This window comes from Hoplias malabaricus, chromosome 6 (assembly GCF_029633855.1).
Source record: "Hoplias malabaricus isolate fHopMal1 chromosome 6, fHopMal1.hap1, whole genome shotgun sequence".
NCBI lineage: Eukaryota > Metazoa > Chordata > Actinopteri > Characiformes > Erythrinidae > Hoplias > Hoplias malabaricus.
In genome coordinates this window covers 16015405-16033806 of record NC_089805.1, presented here as the reverse complement: position 1 = coordinate 16033806, position 18402 = coordinate 16015405, and the positions used below count along the sequence as shown (strand labels likewise).

General features: G+C 43.8%; 1 protein-coding gene across 3 annotated transcripts in view; it reads right to left on the bottom strand.

The window, feature by feature from the left end:
- LOC136700385 (solute carrier family 66 member 2) overlaps window positions 1-9845 on the bottom strand; it is a 37362-nt gene extending 27517 nt beyond the window's left edge. For all 3 annotated transcript variants that reach the window (XM_066675717.1, XM_066675719.1, XM_066675718.1), the window contains exons 1-2: window positions 9046-9845; window positions 8732-8865 (exon numbers count right to left, since the gene is read on the bottom strand). In XM_066675717.1, coding sequence (XP_066531814.1) covers window positions 8732-8865; window positions 9046-9248 — 337 coding nt within the window. In that variant the 5' untranslated portion in view covers window positions 9249-9845. The remainder of the gene's footprint in view (window positions 1-8731; window positions 8866-9045) is intronic.
- Window positions 9846-18402: the final 8557 nt, after the last annotated feature.

The window sequence follows — 18402 nt, the reverse complement described above, 5'->3', positions numbered from 1 at the left end:
GACACAGGTTTTAAAATTATCCAGCAGCACTGCTCTTTCTGATCCACTCATAAGAGCACAATACAAACCGACATAGCACCACAATGTCAGTGTCACTACAGTGCTGAGAATGTATGAGCTACTGTCTGAATTTATGTCTATAAGTTTGACCAATAAAATATCTGTATCAGTGTGGACAGTGAGCTGACACAGATGTTAAAATCTCTAGCAGCACTGCTGTGTCTTATCCACTCATAAGAGCACTACACACACTGCCATATCACCACAATGTCAGTGTCACTGTAGTGCTGAGAATTATGCACCACCCAAATGATATCTCCTTTGTGGAGGTCTTGAACATTGGGTCAGAATCCAGGGTGAAATTCCAGATTCAGTTCTGTGATCTGGGCTGTCTCTGTAACCCAAGCCCCACGTTCATCTGTCTGCAGACCAGAAACTCACGCACTCATCTACTACCCCTTCTTCTTACAATCCAGAATACCAAGGATCACATTTTACAGCACTACTAAATCTATCTTAAAGTGTGGCTCCTGTATCAGGAAATGTCATATGCTACCTTCTTGCTCTGCAAAGACTGCTCACTTTCACCCTGCTCTTCAATGGTCAGGACACCCATACAGCAGGTATGACTCAGGTGTTGGAGTTTTAAATCCCTCAGCATCACTGCTGGACAGAGAATAGTGCACAACCAAACACAGCCAGCAGACAGGGTCCTGTGTCCACTGACGACAGACTTGAGTCATATCTGCTGTTTGGGGGTCCTGAACATTAGGGTAAGAAACCAGAGTGCGACTCCAGAGTGACTTCTGTGCTCTATGCTGTCTCTGTCATCCACTACTCCTCCATCTCACGCTACACCTCCAAAGAGATGCCAGGACAGCATGGAACAGCTTACAAACACTACTCAAACTTCCCCAAAAAGCCCCTACTATCTCAGGACAGCTCATATGCTAGCGCATTGTTCTTGTACCAGCGAATACATGCTAGGACCCTGGGAATTGTCGCTTGTGGCTATATTTATTCTTTTTCTCAGCTAAAACGCAATGTAGAGCAGAAACCGTAAAGGCTAGAAACACCATACTTGGCAGACTGATAGGGATCCCGTTAAATGACTCAGCCAACAAAAACTACACTCCTTGGCCTAATGGTGGCGCTATAGCACAGCAAAACGCGTTTTGGTCCATATCTCCTATATCGTGAGGCATAGAGACGAAATTTTTTCTTTCCCAGATTCATTGGCTGCAGCAAAAATATTTTGCAATTTGGACCATTTAGTTCCACCCCCGAAATTTTTAAGCTAATTTGCATAATTTGCAAAACCTACTTTTGCGAACTAGTCTGTGGATTTTTGTCCAATTCTCTTGAGCATGGTGTCAAATTGTTCGCAAGAGTCTGTAGGTTAATAATTATCAAAACATTTTTAGAATTCTGATTCAAGATGGGTGCCATATGCAAATGAACCTCTTCGGCATTTCGTCGGTTTTACTTAAAAATTTATAACAATTGTATATTACTCAAATTTGTTCAAATTGCATATTCCACTTCCCAAAATGATTCTGAGGTAGCAATTCCAAGGAGGAGCCAATATACCCTTAGGGGGTGCTGTAAATGCTACAAGTTTATATCTCAGAATTCGTAAGGCAGATCGGATCGCCGGTCGGTACGCTGCTTCTATCAGCAAGGCTATAAGAGGAAAATTAAGGACAACGCGATTCGGGCAAAATTGTGATCCTCATCGGCCAATTAGATCTCAGCAGCTGTTTGACTACCTTAACAAGGTCCAATCATCATGAGACTTGACTGGTATGTTTCTGGGGCACTTCCTAAGTGCATAAAAAGTTACGTAACGATAGCAACTAGGTGGCGCTATATCAAGAAAATGTGATATATCTAAGCAAAAATTAAGCATATCGAAACGCAGTATGGTGCTCTGCAGAGGGCCTAACAACTTTGCAATTGCAAGTTTTGTCAAATAATGCATCGTTTTTTCTTAATAGCCAGTTGTTCAAAATTGTTCAAAATCAAAAAAAACTTTTTTGAACTAGTCCGTGGAATTTGGCTCTATTCCAAAACAATTGACTTTGTTGGAATCTGCAGACTCTGTAGGTAAATAATTATCAAAAAAAGTTCAACATTAGGACAAACTGTTGAAACAATAAATCAATTAGTCGAAGCGTGCTGAGCTTTTAAATTCTTTCAGCTGTAACTCAAACAAATGAAGCCCAATCAAGACCATACTTTAAAAACTTATGTAGAGTCATATCCTGAAGGAGCATGTATAATATGATACAAATCCTTTGAAAGGGAGAGCTACAATTAGACAATTACTGGTTATGTGCAGTTTCTGTGTTCATGCTGGATTTCTGTAATTTGGAGGGGCCTGTAAGCCACATAGTGATGAAAGTTCCACATGTTATTATTAATTATTAAAGTTCAGGTCCTTAGGGTTCCTCTGATACCACATATGTCCATGTGAGTTAAATATTCACAGAGCAGTAGCCGATTAAAAAGTCTATATGTGAATGACTTTCAGCAGCCCTTTAGGACAATAGTAAACTCTTTTACCAGCAGGTGGCACTCTAAGACCATATATTGCTTTTTTTATCTACATTTATGAGATCCTATTTATCTGCACAATTGAAATGTCATAACATATGAACAAAAATATTTATCATAATTAAAAATGGTGCTCACCAGTCATATCATGTCCTTTTCCTAAACTAAAACACATGGTTCATTAGCACTTGTGAAGCCTCACTGCCCAAAACTGCTTATGGTCTCTCTGTGCTGATGTTCCTTACACCAACACTAAGGCCTCATTGTGCAGATCCTTGCTTTAATGGACACCTCATGGACATGTAACATGCAGGAAGGGAGTGATGTACTTAATCAGATTCCATGTTGTTGTTGATATTTAGTATACACAATGGCTGCCATCGGTCACTGAGGTTTCAGCAGCTCTTTGAAAGTCTTAACAAGGCCCAATCATAAAGAAATATTTACAGGGTGTCTATGGAGCACTTCCTAAGTACATGAGATATTTCATAATGATAGCTGCTAGTTGAAGATATAACAATATCTTAGATTCATTTTTGCCTTGTTTGGCCTAAATGACCCATGTGTCATAAGGCCTCATTGACCTCTCAGACTGGCCAAAGGTCCCAATGAGGCCCATTCATGTCAGGGCCATCTCATTGCCGCTTGCGGCTATATTTAAGCTTGTTTTTGTGAAGTTTGTTTCTGTTGTATATTTACAATGCTAAGAAATGCCACTTTAAAATGTTTAATTTGACGTTACTGCAATATGCAATATTTACTATATAAAAATAAAATTATACATGCTGCCACTGGGCACAGATCTTAGTAAACATGACATCAGTTTCTACTGTTCCACTGATGATACACAACTGCACATATCAGCCCAACTAAACAATAAAAGATTAAATTAGATCAATAGCAGTTTAAAAAGCTATAAAACACTGGATGTCAAATAATTTCCTTCAACTGACAAAGCAGAGGATCCTCTTCTGGGTCCAAAACTTGAAAGAAGTAAACTGTCAGACTAAGTTAAATACAGCAGATTTCTCTGTAGCACCTGGGTCAGCAGCAAAAATCTTCATACCATCATAATCAAGTTCTGTCATTTGATGAACACATTAGGTAACATTACTATGACAGCTTTTCTTAATCTACGAAATATTGCTAAATTATGAAATGCACTAGCCCTTCATGTTAGAAATTAGTGCATATTTTTGTTACTTCCAGGTGATTATTGTAACATACTGTTTTCAGGATGTTCCAGCAAAAATTTTAGTAAACTTCAGCTAGTTCAGAATGCTGCAGCCATGGTCATGAATAAAATCTGAAAATTTAACTAGAGGTCTGCATTTCCAGGAGGAAACGCGAGATGTTGCGCCGCCGAAACCCCCGTCCCCCGACCCGCGTCTTTCCAGCTTAAAGCGAGGCCGTCGGTACGGTAAACCCGAGTGGGTCACTAGGCGATGCTATGATGAAGGAGTTGACTGCTAAGCTGTTGGTAGTGGGATGTTAGAGAGCACTCTCCCACAGCAGTTTACATTGGATTCTATGGAGCTCCGTAGGCTGTGAATGGAAAACGGGGTCAAAGGTCATGAAGCGGGTGGGCTATCGGCCTATAATTTCATGTGGTGGGACCGTGGACTCTCGGGTCTGCCCGTTTGAGTTCTGGTGTCTCTAGCTCGAAAACTGACCGTGTGACAGCAGTTTGAAAGTTTGACAAAAATGTATGGACATTTTTCCATTCATTCCTATGGGAGTAAAGATTAAATTTCAAATGCTTACTGTGCGAAAACTATGGAGCTTTTCCAAAAGCTGTATACAAGCCCGCATCCCACAGGGAAGCTTTACGAATCAAACTTTGAACGGAGTCGATATCTCGAAAACTGTGGGTGGAGTTAACCGGACAAGGAATGCAGCGAATGAACAATCCCTCAGAACTAGAGGTCTGCATTTCCAGGAGATCCCCCGATCTGCGCCTTTCCCGCTTAAAGCGAGGTTGTTAGTACGGAAAACCTGCGTGGGACCCTAGGTGACGCTATGGTGAAGGAGTTGACTGCTAAGCTGTTGGTAGTGGGATGTTAAGAGAGCACTCTCTACCATTTAAAGTTTAAATGAAGTTTCTAGGTGAAAGTATGAGGAAGTTATGGTGAATTGTTCGGCTGAAAAGTGAAAAAACGGCTTTTGGCCAGTGAACCTAGAGTGTATGACATCACCCCACTCTAAGAGCCTACCATTGAAATGAATGGAGGGATTTTGAAGAAGGGATAGAAAGGGAAGGATGAGTGCAAGAGGTCCAAAAACGGACCGTGTGAAATCCCGTGTCCCTAGCTTGAAAAATGACCAAATTAGCACTTTGAAAATTAATTCCATAGAAATGACTGGGGAAAAATGGAGCGAATAAACGAGTGTAGCGGACGAATGAGTGCGGGTATCGGAAAGCTGTATACAAGCCCACATCATCGCTATAGGACGCACGATTTCCAGGTGGAACGGAGTCGATAGCTCGAAAACTGCGGGACTAGTTAAGCAGACAAGGAAACGCGGAATAATTTTTAAAAAACCAAATCGGATAACAATATATTATCAATATAAACAATAATAACAATATATTATAAAAAAATTTCACATTTCAATTTCAATTTTACATTTCCAGGAGGAAACGCGAGATGTTGCGCCACCGAAACCCCCGTCCCCCGATCTGCGTCTTTTCGCTTAAAGCGAGGTTGTCCGTAGGGAAACCCGCGTGGGTCACTAGGCCACGCTATGGTGAAGGAGTTGTCTGCTAAGCTGTTGGTAGTGGGATGTTAAGAGAGCACTCTCCCACAGCAGTTACATTGGACTCTATGGAGCTCAGTAGGGCGTGGATGGAAAACGATACATTTTGAATTCCACCTTAAGAAACCCAGAATTGTATTGAGATGTCCACATCGCAGGCCAAAAGAGTCTTAAAAGCAAAAAATGAGGGCCAATACATTTTAAACACCACCTTAAGAAAAATTTAACCTTAAGAAACCCACAGTTGTATTGAGACGTCCACCTTTAAAAATGACCACATGAAATAAAGCTTAAAATGTTGAAAAGACAGCCAGTATATTGTGAATGAGGTATTCTTTAAAAATTCCACCTTAAGAGTCCCTGGATAATTAAGACGTCCCCCTTCAAAATGACCTTTAAAGTGAGAGTGCTTATGTATTTCTGTACTTCACACCTCTCCCCTCCGTCTCTGCCTCTGCCCCTCCCCCTCTGTCTCTCACACGCACGCTCACAGAATACAACTGACAGACTCATGAGTCAATGAATTTCGAACCGGGGGGGGGCGGCAGGCGCAACATAATAACATCAGCCCAGGTCTATTAGTGTTGCACTGGCTTCCAATTACATTTCATAATAATTATAAAATTCTATTACTGACACCTAAATCCAGTCTCAGTCTTTAAAGACGACATTCAAAATTGAAATCATAAAACACTTTTTTTAATAAAATGTAGACGTTTCCTAACTCTAAGTCTGTTTTCTGGAAACTGGTTTAATGTGTTTATGAAGTCTCAGTGTCTGTAAATGAATAATAAACAGAACTTTATCCAGTATGCTAGACTCTCGCTCTCTCTCTCGCTCTCTGCTCGAGTCCCTTGTATCAGCCAGGCTCGATGCTGTCGAAGCTCTCCCCACAAAATGTGTGAAATTTTAATCTAAGCAGGCATCTTCCAAATATAGGATGAATAGTGTACACCAGTGATTCTCAATGTTTTTAGACCAAATACCACCTATGAATCTTATGAAGGTCTTACTTGATTATTTGTAATTTGCAAGTATTAGAAAAATGATTCTAAAATAATTTGCTAAAAATATAGAGAATGCAAATAACTAAGCCTAAATTTAATGTTTTAAACACAATTTTACGTTGATGAGGACAATTATGGAAAAATAAGCATTTTTAAAGTAATAAATATAAGAAGAGTGGTAAATTTAATATGTGCTTTAATAGGCCATAGGTGAAAACAGCACAGCACTTGGAGAAGGTGCTCACAGTGGCTTTCGGCACTTGTATCAGTAGGTGAAGGAGGCATGGCACTGTTAAACAATGTTTTAAGACTGAGATGATGTGAAGGTCAGCTACAATGTTTTCCTTTAATTAAGTGTTTGCTCTATTTTTGCCTCCATATTTAATCCTTCTGGGCTCAGGAGTATTTTGCGGGGTTGGTCTCTGTATGTTTTATTCATTTCCACTTTGCCCTTTTTGTAATTAAAGCCAAATTACTGAATTCTGTCTCTAGCCTTTGCTTATGTTCAGTAAGAGGCCAAAACTTGACTTTCATTAAATGGTGACTAAGGCTGTAGCTAGCCCTACTTGCACTGTTAATGCATACTTAGTGCTACCAGTTCCATGTGAACTTTGCATGCTATATCAACAATCACAATAGCATCTCTACAGTGCATTTCCCCAAGTGCTCACTCCTTTTCCACAACCACTGAATAGACCTTTCAGCTGTTTCTGATAACTCCTGGGAGGTTTTTTCCTACGTTCACCAGCAATTTCCAATCTCATGCTTCACCCCATCTACCAATATTTGTAGCCTGCGCACATTCTCAAAAACATTCCTGCTCAGGCACAAACCTGTTTTATTACTACAGCCACTCGTCAATGCATTAACCCTTAATACCTGATTATGTCTCCATGTATGTGACAAACTAACTTCACAAGCTGACAGAATATGCTTTAGCGTGCCAACCCCTGTACATAATCCAAGTTGTACATCCAAGGGTACACTTCGGCACCCTAGCCACTTCCTTATGGCCTTGTTCATAACCCTTTCCATCCTCTCTAGTTCTGTGATTGAAACATCATAAACTGTCAATGGCCACATAAAGCAGCCTTGGCGTAATGGTTAGAAGACCAGGCTTTTACCGGAGGGTCGTCTGTTCAACCCCCAGGACCAGCCATGGCTGAAGTGCCCTTGAGCAAGGCACTGAACCCCCAAATGCTCCCTCTGATATTTCACTACTACAGACACCAGATATTTTTTTTTAAGGTTCTTGTTCAAATTTTCCCTTCCACCTTAAAATTGTGCATACATTACATCGAGTTTGTAGTAGATATTAAGTTCTTGATGAGTTTTATATATTGCTGCTTATGTTGTGCAGAAAATACAGTCCACAGTTATGTTCAAAGGACCTAAAAACACATCTAAGTCTGAAACTCATGTGGCCACTGAAGCATTGAGTAAACAGTAAACAGTAAAATTAATCGTGATGTGAATGATTTACTGAAGGCAATAAAGTGTTTTTAAAAACCTAGAAAGCTACTTACATGTAATACATTCTGTGGCTTGTGAATGTGCTACCTTACGCAATCCGCGGGACCAATAATATGCGTGCGCATTCTTCCAAGAATGGATATTGTAAATTTATTGTAATATTTAACGTTATAAGTAAGAATGATATAAATGTTTCAAAGAAACTGGGTGGCACGTTTCTGTGATAAAACTTCAAGGGGGTACTTGGAGGATATGTTTTGATAATTGATGGTACTTGGTCTAAACAATTTGGGAGCCACTGCTGTAGAACATTACACCACTATATTTCAAATAACTAAAATAAGTATAAAATAAACAAAAATATTAGTTTTCTCCAGGTAAAAGATTTAGATATTGCATGAGAACACAGTTGAATTCCTTGGTCAATTTCATATAAATAAGCTACAAAACTCCAAAAGTTACATAGTGCAGTTCCTGCAGTGCTGATCCCAGAGTAGCAAGGACAAAGGCTCTGTTTTCCCAGCAGCACTGTTCTGTATGATCACCCATACCAGCAACACATTTTAAAACATTACTACCACGTCAGTGTAGCACTGAGAAAAATACACCAAATCATACCTGTAATGTGGTGCTCCTGACCATTTAAGAACAGGGTGGAAGGGGAAAAATAAAATATACAAAGCAAAAAATAGACTATCTTTAATTATAAAACTACAATGTGTTCCTGTATGGTCGGTGGAAATCAGAGAATGGACCATAAACGTAGAAACAAGGAGACGGTCATAATGTTATGGTTGTTTGGTGTATTTTTTCTCATAAATACAAGACATATACACACATGAACAAAAGGCTGCATTAGCATCTCTCTGCAAAGAGCAAAAAGAAGATAAAAATAAAAAATCATAACAGATTTTATTAGTAAACTTGCTAATGCATACCTGTGAATGAGCGACCTTTGGTGCTGATTTCTGTGGTCACTCTTACACTAGTGCATAAGCTGAGCATGATCAGCATGGTGGCAATCATTATGATGCTCTGCCACAGAAGTGCAGTTTCAAAGTAATGCCCAAACCTGAAAAAATGGAAAGAAAAATATAAATAGGTTAAATTTGGTGTGCTGATAAACTTAACATTTGACAATGTTTTTGATTTTTGTCAGGCCTAGATTCACATCCTGGTTTGTAAACATAACTAAGCTAACACATAACCCCATAGTTTATAAAATGCTTAAGGTAATGACAAGATAATTTACCTGAAGAGTATTCTCAAAATGTTGGCGAAAAGAAGTACAAAGCAAACATAGGTGGAGAATCCCTCAGCATTCTGTGTCCTTTGTATATCTCTGTACTGAGGGATGTATGGTACCACACCACCAAATATAATGGCAAGAGCAGCCAACCAAGAGACTAGTTGATTGATAATATATACAATCTGAATAAAGACCTCATCTTCCATCTTTAAACATTGACCTTTTTGTAAATCCTGTTTTAAGGATTAAGTGTTCAGTCTGTTGCAAGCCTTGATAAATGTCAAATATTACTACTACTACTACTACTACTACTACTAATAATAATAATAATAATAACAATAAACAAACAACAACAACAATAACGAATTAAAATGTATTTGTTTCGAGTCTATATGTCAAATAACCACTGGTTCATTCTTTGAGACAAAGTTCTTGACCATGCTGGACAATAAACAAATACAAAAAATATAATGTTGTCGAAATTGTACAGATTACTATGAAACTAAGGTTGATAAGGCTACACTAAACGTGGTCAACTGCATAATTTTGCTTGCAAATATTCATCTAGCTAAATTCGAGAGTGGCTGTCAACAGCCAAGTCAACAAATAAGGAAAAAAAACCCTTGTAATGGTAACGTTACTGATCGAGAGCTAACAGCAAAGAAGCGATTTACTGTCAACCACTTTTTCTTTACTTAATAATCAAAGTGTCCTTGCTCGCTGGGTACTCCTGGGGACGGAAATATTAATAGATTTAAGCGCTGAATAGATAGGACTCCCTGCAACAGCCAACTTCCTCCTTCTCCTTTCACCAGCTTCCTTATTACGACATCAAAACAAATGAAACGTCATGGAGCATTCAAATATACCGGGTCCTAAAAGGAGACGAATTCTGTATCGATCGAATATTAAAGGCGTTCCTTCCAGTTTATAATGTTAATCGAACGCATTTTATCATCGTATATATACCTTGTATTCACAGTATGTAAACCTATTACAAAATCGGACGCTTGTCAGCAGTTTACAGAATTATCATTGGATATACCCACTGTGTTAATGAACAAACTTGACTTTTGGCCTTCGGTAGAAGATATGGAGGTATATTTGGTGCAAAACCCCTGAGCACCTGTGACAGTGGGATTTGTAGTTGTAGAAAATAGACACACATATGTATCAGTAAACCTGAAGATTGTTTTTCCTCTCCCACAAGTACAGCTTAACAGTTACACCTTCACAAACTCTTAACTGCAGGTGCAAAAAATCTAGTTCTACACACACAAGTACAAAAATATCATACCCTCACCCCAGTAAACAATTAGCCGTTGATTCAACGTTGAAATAACGTAATGACTGCCGTCTAATCAACGTTCTCTTAAGGTTGAATATGTAAGTTGAAAAGATGTCCAAACACAGACATTGAAAAGACGACTATTAGACGTATTTTGGACGTCTATTTACGTTATTAATTGGTCCCGAAATAAATTACTTGTATAAAACGCGTTTTGGATGTCCACTGATGTTATCGATTGGTCACCACTTAACTAACTTATTAAGATGGATTTTGGACGTCCATTGACGTTTAAAATATGTCATTGACGGACAGACTACTTTTAGACCTATTTTGAACGTCCAGGGATGTTCCTTGTTTACTGGGACAGTTTTGCTCCATTTGTAGGCTGGCACACCACTGAACGTAGACCATCGGAGCACTCAGATTACTGTCCTGTACAGGATTTATAATCTCCTCAAACAGATTTTAAATTCACAGAGACTTTTATTCTGGAAAACAATCTAATACAAATATTACCAACAACTATTAGAGATATAATAATGAGTATAAGCATGATATAAAATGATTATGCTAAAAATGTTGACACTGCTGGATTAAAATTATTTACTAATCTTATCTATAAACAACACAAAAGAACCTAATGAAGGAAAAAATTTAAATTGGACTGTGAATGGAAAAGTGCTCAAATGTGGCATTTTGTCTAACATTCTGTTTAATCACCAATGGTGATTGAGTAGAGGCTGTGATGTCTCACTGGAAGCCCCAAGCACCAGTCATGCAGCAACCCTGGAGTCAAGCCAGACTCAACTTAGAAAAGCTTGGTCAAACTAGCCCCCTCATTGATTTGGTAGAACTGCGTATTCTGAACCTTATGGTAAGAGTGTGTAGGGGAACAGATTTCAAAAGAAAAGCCAAAAGTCATTGATGGGAAATGAATGTAATAAATGAATAAATGTCTAAATAAATAATACATTAATAAACAATAAATATTTGCTGTTTAGTGGATGTAGTGAAGATATCAGGACATATCACTTCAAAATAAAGTATCTTTAAATTATTATATTTCTGTAAATTATTATATTTCTATTTTTATTCTAAATGTTAAACGAAATCCTCAAGTTTGCACACACCATTTTCACATCATAATGATAGTACCACACCTGATGATTAACATCACATCATTCTGATGTTTCATTTCAAAATAAAGGTTTGTATGGTCCCATCTCTGTAAATTTAATTCCAAATTTAGAAAACTATTAAAAGGAAACTTTAACAGCTGCAGTACGTAAGATGGAATAATAGAAAAAGGAAAACATATATGTTTGGTTTCCAGCTTGCAGCTTTGTGTCACCTTAAATGATGCAGTAGTTTTGTCCAGGCACCTTTAGCTGTTTCACTGTATAAGGTGTTTAATGAAAACATAAAATATGCCAGTGTTAGTGTGAATATAGCAGCAGCATTTAAGGTAGAACTGAAACTTCAAAGAACTCAAATTAGCACTTGGAACTTATGTTTTTATACTGTCTTGTACTCATTTAAATTTTAAACACACCAGTACACTCTAAATGTTTCTTAATATTTCATTACACCTTAAAAAATGTTATTATATAGTTATTTCCAAGTGCTAAGTTGAGTTCTTCGAAGGTTCAACTGTACTGAGACTGTGTCTTTCTCTTAGATTAAATGTAAACATAGAAAAACAAAATCTGCTCATTTCAACAACCTAATTAATATTAAATCATACACATATGATAGCAGCACACCTCAGATCTAAATTTGGGTTACTCAGTATAAGATCTCTAAACTCAAAAGCAGTCATCGTAAATGATATAAGATCATAAATTATGATATGATCATAAATTTGGCATTTTCTCTCTCACGAAAACATGGGTTAGACCAAATTAATATTCAGCACTAAATGAAGCCACCCCTCAAGACTATAATTATATACATAGCCCAAGATTATCAGACAAAGGAGGTGGAGTAGGTGTCATTTATCAAAATACCCTAGATATCAGTCTTAAACAGTGTGACACCTTCACTTCTTTTGAGGTTCTCTCAACCATTATTACAAATCCAGTCACAAAAAAAGATGCATTTTTACTATGTAATATTTACAGACCACCAGGGCCCTACTCATTTCTAAAAGAATTTAGTGATTTCACTGCAAACCTAATTTGTTATAATTGTAGGAGATTTCAATATCCATTCTGCAAAGGCAGATGACCCACTAAAAAGGCATTTACTTCAATCCTAGACACTATCGGTATTACTCAAAATATAACAGGGCCTACACACTACTGTAGACACATTTTAGACTTAATTTTGACACTAGGTCTTTGTCACGACCTCGTCCTGTCAAGTCTGTTGTCCCCGCCATGTGCTTTATCTGCACATGGCTTTGTTTGTTATTGTCCTTGTCTCCGCCCTTGTCCCGCCTTTCTTCCGCCTCCTTGTCTGTGTTGTGTTAACCCGTCCTCCTCGTTATCTGTTGTCAGGAGCGAGGGGCGGATTGAGGGAGGCGGACGCACTCGCTAAAACACGGTACCTTTAATAAAGGAAAACAACAAAACAAAACAAAGAGACTTTAACAAAACGAAAACAAACAGGGAGCCAAGCAGGCTACACTAAACAAGGGGAGCTAAACAGGGCAAACGGGACTGACAGACTAAAGAGTAAACGAAGGAACGAGAGAGGAAAAGAAACTACGACACGAAACAACGACTAGGGAAACAAACACGGAGAAACTGTGGAGACAGACGGACAGACTCGAAAACACTACCGACTAGACATGAGAAATGAGAAACGAGAAATGAGGAATGTACGACAAACGGATGAGAGACAAGAGGGCTTAAATACTCACACAAACGAGACACACCTGGACAGATAACGAGGACGGGTAACACATGACACGGACGAGGAGGCGGAACAAGGGCGGAGACTCGAACATAAACAAAACATAGCCATGTGCGAATAAGGCACATGGCGGGGACAACAGACTGACAGGACGAAGGCGTGACAGATGCCCCCCCCAAGAACGCGCAACTCCCGGGCGCGTACTCCTAAACCCCCCAGGAGCTGGCGCAGGAGAGGGCACGAAAAACATGAAGGACAACAAACCAACAGGTGACAGGACTCAGGACAGGACGGGAACCGACACAGGAGCTGGGGACACGACAGGACCGACTATACGAGACGGGACATGGGACATGACAGGAGACTGACAAAGGGGGGCAACAAGAGACGAGAACGGACTGGACAGGACAGGAGTGGACACATGGGAATTGACTAGATTTTTGACATTGGACATGACACTGGATGGAAACAGGGACTGGACGGAAGACGGGACAGGTGACAGGACTTGGTGCTGGGACTGGATGGGAGCAGAGACTGGTGACAAGACACTGGACTGGACAGGGGTACGTGACTGGACAGAAGACAGGACAGGTGACATGACACTAGACTGAAACGGAGACGGGACTGGAGACTGGACAGGGGATTGAAAGGGAAACTGGACCGGAGACAAGACAGGTGACTGGACATTGGACTGATACGGGAACTGGACGTGAGACAAGACAGAGGGTTGAAACAGGGACTGGACAGGACTGACAGGGGACTGGACAGGAGACGGGACTTGAGACAGGACCGAGGGTTGGAACGGGGACTGGACAGGAGACGGGACTTGAGACTGGACAGGGGTCTGAAACAGAGACTGGACAGGACTAACAGGGGACTGGACATGAGACTGGACAGGGGTCTGAAACAGAGACTGGACAGGGCTGACAGGAGACTGGACTGGACTTGGTAGGGGAACAGGTACAAGGACATTTACAGGGACTGACACAAACACAGTGACCGGGACAGGGACAGAGACAAAGGCAGACACGGGTACAGGGACAAGGACAGAGACGGGAACCAGGACAGGGACTGACAAGGGAACCAAAATAACAGGGGGGTGCCCAGGACTGGCAAATGTCTGTGGGGCAGTCCGAGGAACCAGCCTGGGCACAGTTCTGGGGATCGGCCTCGAAGTGTTTCGGGCCGACCTACGGACATGGACAGGAGAGGCCGTAGCCACAGTCACGGGGACAGGAGAGGCCGTAGCCACAGTCACGGGGACAGGAGAGGCCGTAGCCACAGTCACGGGGACAGGAGAGGCCGTAGCCACAGTCACGGGGACAGGAGAGGCCGTAGCCACAGTCACGGGGACAGGAGCGGCGGGTGCCGCCATCACCGAGACAGGAGCGGCGGGTGCCGCCATCACCGAGACAGGAGCGGCGGGTGCCGCCATCACCGAGACAGGAGCGGCGGGTGCCGCCATCACCGAGACAGGAGCGGCGGGTGCCGCCATCACCGAGACAGGAGCGGCGGGTGCCGCCATCACCGGGACAGGAGCGGCGGGTGCCGCCATCACCGAGACAGGAGCGGCGGGTGCCGCCATCACCGAGACAGGAGCGGCGGGTGCCGCCATCACCGAGACAGGAGCGGCGGGTGCCGCCATCACCGGGACAGGAGCGGCGGGTGCCGCCATCACCGAGACAGGAGCGGCGGGTGCCGCCATCACCGAGACAGGAGCGGCGGGTGCCGCCATCACCGAGACAGGAGCGGCGGGTGCCGCCATCACCGAGACAGGAAGCCCTGCGACGTCGTCCACGGAGGCAGGGGAACCTGCGACGTCGTCCAAGGAGGCAGGGGGGCCTGCGACGACGTCCAAGGAGGCAGGGGGGCCTGCGACGACGTCCAAGGAGGCAGGGGGGCCTGCGACGACGTCCACGGAGACTGGAGAGGCGCGCGTCGCGCTCACGAAGACAGGAGAACGTGCGACGTCGTCCACGGAGGCAGATGAATCTGCGACGTCGTCCACGAAGACTGGAGAGGCGCGCGCCGCGCTCTCGAGGACAGGCGCGGCTGAAGGCGCCGCGTTAACTAAGACAGGAGTCTGTGCTGCTCGCCGGGCTCGCGCTGGAGCTGTAAAGGGTTTAGGGGGTTTCACAGGCGCACCCAATAGATCACCTCGAGGTGCGCCCATGTTAGCCTCAGACCTCATAGCTCCGGAGGTGAGGCTAACAGCCCCTACCCTTAACGCCCCCCCAAAAATTTCCCCGGACCTGAGGGGGTAATCCTCCAGCGAGGGGGGAACTCCAGCACGGTTCTTCCGCCGACTCTTTCGACTCCTGCTGGCGCAACTACTCGATTCCCGAGTCGACTCCTCCGCTAAAGGATCCGGAACAGCGCCAGGCAGGAGCTGGAGCCGGCGACTCCATTCCGAGGCCGCTTTCAAAGCCTCCCCCACAGGATCTTTGAGGCCTGTGCGGAATGGAGTCCGGCGAACGGCACACCCCTTAAGGTAATAGTCCGTGCTAGCTGCGTCCTGGTGGTCGTACATTCTGTCAGGAGCGAGGGGCGGATTGAGGGAGGCGGACGCACTCGCTAAAACACGGTACCTTTAATAAAGGAAAACAACAAAACAAAACAAAGAGACTTTAACAAAACGAAAACAAACAGGGAGCCAAGCAGGCTACACTAAACAAGGGGAGCTAAACAGGGCAAACGGGACTGACAGACTAAAGAGTAAACGAAGGAACGAGAGAGGAAAAGAAACTACGACACGAAACAACGACTAGGGAAACAAACACGGAGAAACTGTGGAGACAGACGGACAGACTCGAAAACACTACCGACTAGACATGAGAAATGAGAAACGAGAAATGAGGAATGTACGACAAACGGATGAGAGACAAGAGGGCTTAAATACTCACACAAACGAGACACACCTGGACAGATAACGAGGACGGGTAACACATGACACGGACGAGGAGGCGGAACAAGGGCGGAGACTCGAACATAAACAAAACATAGCCATGTGCGAATAAGGCACATGGCGGGGACAACAGACTGACAGGACGAAGGCGTGACATCTGTCCAGGTGCATCTCGTCTATGTTGTGTATTTAAGTCCCCTTCCCTCACTTCCTGTTGTCGTTCAGTTTGTATTGTTAGTTCCCTAGTCATGTCGTGTCTTTTGCTATGTTCCGAGTCTTGTTGTTTTCTTCTGTCCAAGTTAAGTCTAGTCGAGTCATGTCGTTTCGTTTAGTTTCCCAGTCGTGTTGTTTCACCTTTGTTTGTTCCTGTTCATGTCCTGTTGTTTCTCTCCATTCCAAGTCCTGTCGTTTAGTTTATATTTCTAGCATTGTTGTTTCCTTTATAGCTTGTCTGTGTTTTGTTATATATATTGTTATATTAAAACTCTCCGAGTTCTAGAAAGTGCGTCCGCCTCTGTCTGTCCGCCCCGTGATCCGTGACAGAATGACCGATCTCAAGGACGCAGCTAACACGGACATTCTCCCAGAGAGGATCATAAAAATGGCTGAGGATATACTGGCTGTAAGGGTTGGTGATCAACCAGTCATTTTACAGTCTTATCTGGGAGTACCAGCGGAATATGAAGGAGGTCCCAACTGGAAAGGTTTTATATTCCAATGCACGAACTATTTTGAATATTTAACCAGTCCTCCTTCTCCTGCTTTAGTCCAAGTCATGTTCCTGAAATCTCTCCTTAGAGGAGAGGCGTTAAGGTGGGCGGAGAACGTAATTAAGGAGAGATCTCATGATATCGATGTAGAGACATTTTATAACTCTTTACTGTGAGATTCTCCCATTCAGCTCCCGAGGATTACCCCCTCAAGTCCGGGGAAATTTTTTGGGGGGGTTGAGGGTTGGGGCTGTTAGCCTCAAACTACTGGATGTGGGAGTTGAGGCTAACAGGGGCGCATCTCCGGGGGAACCACGGTTGAAAAAATTCCTCAGGAGTGCGCCCAACAGTTCCCCTAAACCCTAAAAAACTCCAACGCCAACCCGGTGAGCAGCACAAACTCCTGTCCTCGTGAAAGTGGCGTCTCCAGCCGCTCCTGTCCTCGTGAAAGCGGCGCCTCCAGCCGCTCCTGTCCTCGTGAAAGCGGCGCCTCCAGCCGCTCCTGTCTCCGTGAGCGCGTCGCTTCCAGCCGTTCCTGTTTCCGTGAGCGCGGCGCCTTCAGCCGCTCCTGTCTCCGTGAGCGCGGCGCCTTCAGCCGCTCATGTCTCCGTGAGCGCGGTGCCTCCAGTCGCTCCTGTCTCCATGAGCGTGGCTCCAGCCACTTCTGCCTCCGTGGACACCGTCGCAGGTCCCCCTACCTCCGTGGACGTTGTCGCAGGTCCCCCTGCCTCTGTGGACGTCGTCGCAGGTCCCCCTGCCTCCGTGGACATCGTCGCAGGTTCCCCTGCCTCCGTGGACGTCGTCGCAGGGCCCCCTGCCTCCGTGGACGTCGTCACAGGGCCCCCTGCCTCCGTGGACGTCGTCGCAGGGCCTCCTGTCTTCGTAATGGCGGCTCCCTCAGCCGCTCCTGCCCCCGTGACTGTGGCTACGGCCGTTTCTGCCCCCGTGACTGTGGCTACGGCCGTTTCTGCCCCTGTGACTGTGGCTTCGGACGTTCCGGCATCCGTGACTGTGGCCCCGGCCGCTCTTAGTCGTGTCCGTGGGAAGGCCCCAAGGACTTTGGGGCCGATCCCTAGAACTGTGCCCAGGCTGGTTCCTCAGACTGCCCCTCAGACTATGTCTGTCTTTGTCTCTGTCCCAGTCCCTGTCACTGTATTCATGTCGGTCCCCGTAAACGTCTTGGTCCCTGTTCCCCTGCTTATTCCTGTCCAGTCCCCTGTTAGTCCTGTCCAGGCCCCTTTTCAACCCTCTGTCCGGTCTTTTGTTCAGTCCCAGCACCCAGTCCTGTCACCTGTCCAGTCTCCCTTTCAAACCTCTGGGTTTGTCTCAAGTCCCGTCTCCGGTCCAGTCCCCGTTTCAAACCCCTGTCCCCTCTCCGGTCCAGTCCCCGTTTCAACCCTCTGTCTTGTCTCATGTCCAGTCCCCTGTCCATTCCCAGTTCTCCATTCTGTCACCTGTCCAGTCCCCTGTCCATTCCCAGTTCTCCATTCTGTCACCTGTCCAGTCCCTGTTCCCATCCCGTGTCATGTCCAATGTGCAACCCCAGTTTCCTATCAAGCTTTATGTATCCACTCCTGTCCTGTCCAGTCTGTTCCAGT